Source organism: Scyliorhinus torazame, chromosome 8 (assembly GCF_047496885.1).
Source record: "Scyliorhinus torazame isolate Kashiwa2021f chromosome 8, sScyTor2.1, whole genome shotgun sequence".
In the NCBI taxonomy this organism is placed as follows: Eukaryota; Metazoa; Chordata; class Chondrichthyes; order Carcharhiniformes; family Scyliorhinidae; genus Scyliorhinus; species Scyliorhinus torazame.
In genome coordinates this window covers 178468571-178474570 of record NC_092714.1, presented here as the reverse complement: position 1 = coordinate 178474570, position 6000 = coordinate 178468571, and the positions used below count along the sequence as shown (strand labels likewise).

General features: G+C 79.9%; 1 protein-coding gene across 4 annotated transcripts in view; it reads left to right on the top strand.

Moving 5' to 3' along the window:
• The first annotated feature begins 286 nt into the window (after nucleotides 1-286).
• The window catches only part of nelfcd (negative elongation factor complex member C/D), a 102275-nt gene continuing 96561 nt past the window's right edge, over nucleotides 287-6000 (top strand). For 2 of the 4 annotated variants that reach the window (XM_072514564.1, XM_072514562.1), the window contains exon 1: nucleotides 317-461. Coding sequence is in view for 2 of the 4 variants with exons in the window: in XM_072514563.1 (XP_072370664.1) it covers nucleotides 330-461 (132 nt within the window). In the remaining 2 variants the exon portion in view is untranslated. Of the gene's footprint in view, nucleotides 462-6000 lie in introns of all 4 variants that reach the window. The other 2 variants (XM_072514563.1, XM_072514561.1) reach the window with 2 other exon arrangements.

The following is a 6000-nucleotide window of genomic DNA, read 5'->3' as shown; positions in this document are numbered from 1 at the left end:
AGGACCTGGCATCCCTCCACCAATAGCCTGTCGACATGTGGTGTACCGTATTACCCCTAATACATACCACCACACCCTCACAACTCAAAGATGTGCATGGTCGGTCGATTGGCCACGCTGAAATGGGAAACAAAATTGGGTACTCTAAATTTAAAAAAATTATTTAAAAAACGGTATACAAATATATGTAGTTGTTGTTGAACAAGCAATCACGGGTCTTCTTGCAGCAACAGTGGCTGTACATGCTCCTCCAGTGCTGCAGATGGCGCTGTGGCTGGAGGTCAGCTGCAAGCTGGGGCCGCATTTGCCGTCAACGGCTCTTTGCATCTATGAGCGGCCTGGGGGAGAGCAGCGGTCCGAGCGGCGTCAGTGCCGCAGCCGGCGGTGGGCTCCGGAGGAAAGGGATCAGCGAGGAATATTTTGGGAGCGCGGCGGACTGGGAGGAGCAGGACGGCTCCACGGTGAGGATGCAGTTGCTGATTTCGTTAAATGCAGACCGCCAATGGCGGAAAGGCGCCGTCAGAGAGGACGGGGACGGGGCCGGGCCAGGCCAATGCGGGAGGCGGGGTCAATGCGGGAGGGGTGGCTCATGTTGGAGGCTGGGTCAATGTTCGAGGCGGGGTGAATACTGGAGGCGGAGTCAATCTGGAGGTGGGTCCAATGGGGCAGGGGGAAGGGAGAGGTCCGGATGTCGGAGCCGACAGAGTGGGCGTGGTCAGCAAGAAAACGTTTGGTAGACGTGCAGAACCCCAATTGCAGCATATCGCACCATTTCAAAGACGCCACTTGGTCCCTCCCCCCCCCTCGCCCATTTGCCACCACCCCGTCCATCTGCCCCCCCCCTCGCCCATTTGCCCCCCCCCCGTCCATCTGCCCCCCCCCGTCCATCTGCCCCCCCCCGTCCATCTGCCCCCCCCCCCGTCCATCTGCCCCCCCCCCGTCCATCTGCCCCCCCCCGTCCATCTGCCCCCCCCCCCGTCCATCTGCCCCCCCCCCCCCGTCCATCTGCCCCCCCCCCCCCCGTCCATCTGCCCCCCCCCCCCCGTCCATCTGCCCCCCCCCCCCGTCCATCTGCCCCCCCCCCCGTCCATCTGCCCCCCCCCGTCCATCTGCCCCCCCCCCGTCCATCTGCCCCCCCCCCGTCCATCTGCCCCCCCCCCGTCCATCTGCCCCCCCCCCGTCCATCTGCCCCCCCCGTCCATCTGCCCCCCCCCCGTCCATCTGCCCCCCCCCCGTCCATCTGCCCCCCCCCCGTCCATCTGCCCCCCCCCCGTCCATCTGCCCCCCCCCGTCCATCTGCCCCCCCCCGTCCATCTGCCCCCCCCCGTCCATCTGCCCCCCCCCCCGTCCATCTGCCCCCCCCCCGTCCATCTGCCCCCCCCCCGTCCATCTGCCCCCCCCCCGTCCATCTGCCCCCCCCCCGTCCGTCTGCCCCCCCCCCCGTCCGTCTGCCCCCCCCCCCGTCCGTCTGCCCCCCCCCCGTCCGTCTGCCCCCCCCCGTCCGTCTGCCCCCCCCCCGTCCGTCTGCCCCACCCCCGTCCGTCTGCCCCACCCCCGTCCGTCTGCCCCACCCCCGTCCGTCTGCCCCACCCCCGTCCGTCTGCCCCACCCCCGTCCGTCTGCCCCACCCCCGTCCGTCTGCCCCACCCCCGTCCGTCTGCCCCACCCCCGTCCGTCTGCCCCACCCCCGTCCGTCTGCCCCACCCCCGTCCGTCTGCCCCACCCCCGTCCGTCTGCCCCACCCCCGTCCGTCTGCCCCACCCCCGTCCGTCTGCCCCACCCCCGTCCGTCTGCCCCACCCCCGTCCGTCTGCCCCACCCCCGTCCGTCTGCCCCACCCCCGTCCGTCTGCCCCACCCCCGTCCGTCTGCCCCACCCCCGTCCGTCTGCCCCACCCCCGTCCGTCTGCCCCACCCCCGTCCGTCTGCCCCACCCCCGTCCGTCTGCCCCACCCCCGTCCGTCTGCCCCACCCCCGTCCGTCTGCCCCACCCCCGTCCGTCTGCCCCACCCCCGTCCGTCTGCCCCACCCCCGTCCGTCTGCCCCACCCCCGTCCGTCTGCCCCACCCCCGTCCGTCTGCCCCACCCCCGTCCGTCTGCCCCACCCCCGTCCGTCTGCCCCACCCCCGTCCGTCTGCCCCACCCCCGTCCGTCTGCCCCACCCCCGTCCGTCTGCCCCACCCCCGTCCGTCTGCCCCACCCCCGTCCGTCTGCCCCACCCCCGTCCGTCTGCCCCACCCCCGTCCGTCTGCCCCACCCCCGTCCGTCTGCCCCACCCCCGTCCGTCTGCCCCACCCCCGTCCGTCTGCCCCACCCCCGTCCGTCTGCCCCACCCCCGTCCGTCTGCCCCACCCCCGTCCGTCTGCCCCACCCCCGTCCGTCTGCCCCACCCCCGTCCGTCTGCCCCACCCCCGTCCGTCTGCCCCACCCCCGTCCGTCTGCCCCACCCCCGTCCGTCTGCCCCACCCCCGTCCGTCTGCCCCACCCCCGTCCGTCTGCCCCACCCCCGTCCGTCTGCCCCACCCCCGTCCGTCTGCCCCACCCCCGTCCGTCTGCCCCACCCCCGTCCGTCTGCCCCACCCCCGTCCGTCTGCCCCACCCCCGTCCGTCTGCCCCACCCCCGTCCGTCTGCCCCACCCCCGTCCGTCTGCCCCACCCCCGTCCGTCTGCCCCACCCCCGTCCGTCTGCCCCACCCCCGTCCGTCTGCCCCACCCCCGTCCGTCTGCCCCACCCCCGTCCGTCTGCCCCACCCCCGTCCGTCTGCCCCACCCCCGTCCGTCTGCCCCACCCCCGTCCGTCTGCCCCACCCCCGTCCGTCTGCCCCACCCCCGTCCGTCTGCCCCACCCCCGTCCGTCTGCCCCCCCCGTCCGTCTGCCCCCCCGTCCGTCTGCCCCCCCGTCCGTCTGCCCCCCCGTCCGTCTGCCCCCCCGTCCGTCTGCCCCCCCGTCCGTCTGCCCCCCCGTCCGTCTGCCCCCCCCGTCCGTCTGCCCCCCCCCCGTCCGTCTGCCCCCCCCGCCCGTCTGCCCCCCCCCGCCCGTCTGCCCCCCCCGCCCGTCTGCCCCCGCCCGTCTGCCCCCCGCCCGTCTGCCCCCGCCCGTCTGCCCCCGCCCGTCTGCCCCCGCCCGTCTGCCCCCCGCCCGTCTGCCCCCCGCCCGTCTGCCCCCCGCCCGTCTGCCCCCCGCCCGTCTGCCCCCCGCCCGTCTGCCCCCCGCCCGTCTGCCCCCCGCCCGTCTGCCCCCCGCCCGTCTGCCCCCCGCCCGTCTGCCCCCCGCCCGTCTGCCCCCCGCCCGTCTGCCCCCCGCCCGTCTGCCCCCCGCCCGTCTGCCCCCCGCCCGTCTGCCCCCCGCCCGTCTGCCCCCCGCCCGTCTGCCCCCCGCCCGTCTGCCCCCCGCCCGTCTGCCCCCCGCCCGTCTGCCCCCCGCCCGTCTGCCCCCCGCCCGTCTGCCCCCCGCCCGTCTGCCCCCCGCCCGTCTGCCCCCCGCCCGTCTGCCCCCCGCCCGTCTGCCCCCCGCCCGTCTGCCCCCCGCCCGTCTGCCCCCCGCCCGTCTGCCCCCCGCCCGTCTGCCCCCCGCCCGTCTGCCCCCCGCCCGTCTGCCCCCCGCCCGTCTGCCCCCCGCCCGTCTGCCCCCCGCCCGTCTGCCCCCCGCCCGTCTGCCCCCCGCCCGTCTGCCCCCCGCCCGTCTGCCCCCCGCCCGTCTGCCCCCCGCCCGTCTGCCCCCCGCCCGTCTGCCCCCCGCCCGTCTGCCCCCCGCCCGTCTGCCCCCCGCCCGTCTGCCCCCCGCCCGTCTGCCCCCCGCCCGTCTGCCCCCCGCCCGTCTGCCCCCCGCCCGTCTGCCCCCCGCCCGTCTGCCCCCCGCCCGTCTGCCCCCCGCCCGTCTGCCCCCCGCCCGTCTGCCCCCCGCCCGTCTGCCCCCCGCCCGTCTGCCCCCCGCCCGTCTGCCCCCCGCCCGTCTGCCCCCCGCCCGTCTGCCCCCCGCCCGTCTGCCCCCCGCCCGTCTGCCCCCCGCCCGTCTGCCCCCCGCCCGTCTGCCCCCCGCCCGTCTGCCCCCCGCCCGTCTGCCCCCCGCCCGTCTGCCCCCCGCCCGTCTGCCCCCCGCCCGTCTGCCCCCCGCCCGTCTGCCCCCCGCCCGTCTGCCCCCCGCCCGTCTGCCCCCCGCCCGTCTGCCCCCCGCCCGTCTGCCCCCCGCCCGTCTGCCCCCCGCCCGTCTGCCCCCCGCCCGTCTGCCCCCCGCCCGTCTGCCCCCCGCCCGTCTGCCCCCCGCCCGTCTGCCCCCCGCCCGTCTGCCCCCCGCCCGTCTGCCCCCCGCCCGTCTGCCCCCCGCCCGTCTGCCCCCCGCCCGTCTGCCCCCCGCCCGTCTGCCCCCCGCCCGTCTGCCCCCCGCCCGTCTGCCCCCCGCCCGTCTGCCCCCCGCCCGTCTGCCCCCCGCCCGTCTGCCCCCCGCCCGTCTGCCCCCCGCCCGTCTGCCCCCCGCCCGTCTGCCCCCCGCCCGTCTGCCCCCCGCCCGTCTGCCCCCCGCCCGTCTGCCCCCCGCCCGTCTGCCCCCCGCCCGTCTGCCCCCCGCCCGTCTGCCCCCCGCCCGTCTGCCCCCCGCCCGTCTGCCCCCCGCCCGTCTGCCCCCCGCCCGTCTGCCCCCCGCCCGTCTGCCCCCCGCCCGTCTGCCCCCCGCCCGTCTGCCCCCCGCCCGTCTGCCCCCCGCCCGTCTGCCCCCCGCCCGTCTGCCCCCCGCCCGTCTGCCCCCCGCCCGTCTGCCCCCCGCCCGTCTGCCCCCCGCCCGTCTGCCCCCCGCCCGTCTGCCCCCCGCCCGTCTGCCCCCCGCCCGTCTGCCCCCCGCCCGTCTGCCCCCCGCCCGTCTGCCCCCCGCCCGTCTGCCCCCCGCCCGTCTGCCCCCCGCCCGTCTGCCCCCCGCCCGTCTGCCCCCCGCCCGTCTGCCCCCCGCCCGTCTGCCCCCCGCCCGTCTGCCCCCCCGCCCGTCTGCCCCCCGCCCGTCTGCCCCCCGCCCGTCTGCCCCCCGCCCGTCTGCCCCCCGCCCGTCTGCCCCCCGCCCGTCTGCCCCCCGCCCGTCTGCCCCCCGCCCGTCTGCCCCCCGCCCGTCTGCCCCCCGCCCGTCTGCCCCCCGCCCGTCTGCCCCCCGCCCGTCTGCCCCCCGCCCGTCTGCCCCCCGCCCGTCTGCCCCCCGCCCGTCTGCCCCCCGCCCGTCTGCCCCCCGCCCGTCTGCCCCCCGCCCGTCTGCCCCCCGCCCGTCTGCCCCCCGCCCGTCTGCCCCCCGCCCGTCTGCCCCCCGCCCGTCTGCCCCCCGCCCGTCTGCCCCCCGCCCGTCTGCCCCCCGCCCGTCTGCCCCCCGCCCGTCTGCCCCCCGCCCGTCTGCCCCCCGCCCGTCTGCCCCCCGCCCGTCTGCCCCCCGCCCGTCTGCCCCCCGCCCGTCTGCCCCCGCCCGTCTGCCCCCGCCCGTCTGCCCCCGCCCGTCTGCCCCCGCCCGTCTGCCCCCCGCCCGTCTGCCCCCCGCCCGTCTGCCCCCCGCCCGTCTGCCCCGCCCGTCTGCCCCCCGCCCGTCTGCCCCCCCCGCCCGTCTGCCCCCCGCCCGTCTGCCCCCCCGTCCGTCTGCCCCCCGTCCGTCTGCCCCCCGTCCGTCTGCCCCCCGTCCCGTCTGCCCCCCGCCCGTCTGCCCCCCGCCCGTCTGCCCCCCGCCCGTCTGCCCCCCGCCCGTCTGCCCCCCGCCCGTCTGCCCCCCGCCCGTCTGCCCCCCGCCCGTCTGCCCCCCGCCCGTCTGCCCCCCGCCCGTCTGCCCCCCGCCCGTCTGCCCCCCGCCCGTCTGCCCCCCGCCCGTCTGCCCCCCGCCCGTCTGCCCCCCGCCCGTCTCCCCCCCGCCCGTCTTCCCCCCCGCCCGTCTTCCCCCCGCCCGTCTTCCCCCCGCCCGTCTGCCCCCCCGCCCGTCTGCCCCCCGCCCGTCTGCCCCCCGCCCGTCTGCCCCCCGCCCGTCTGCCCCCCGCCCGTCTGCCCCC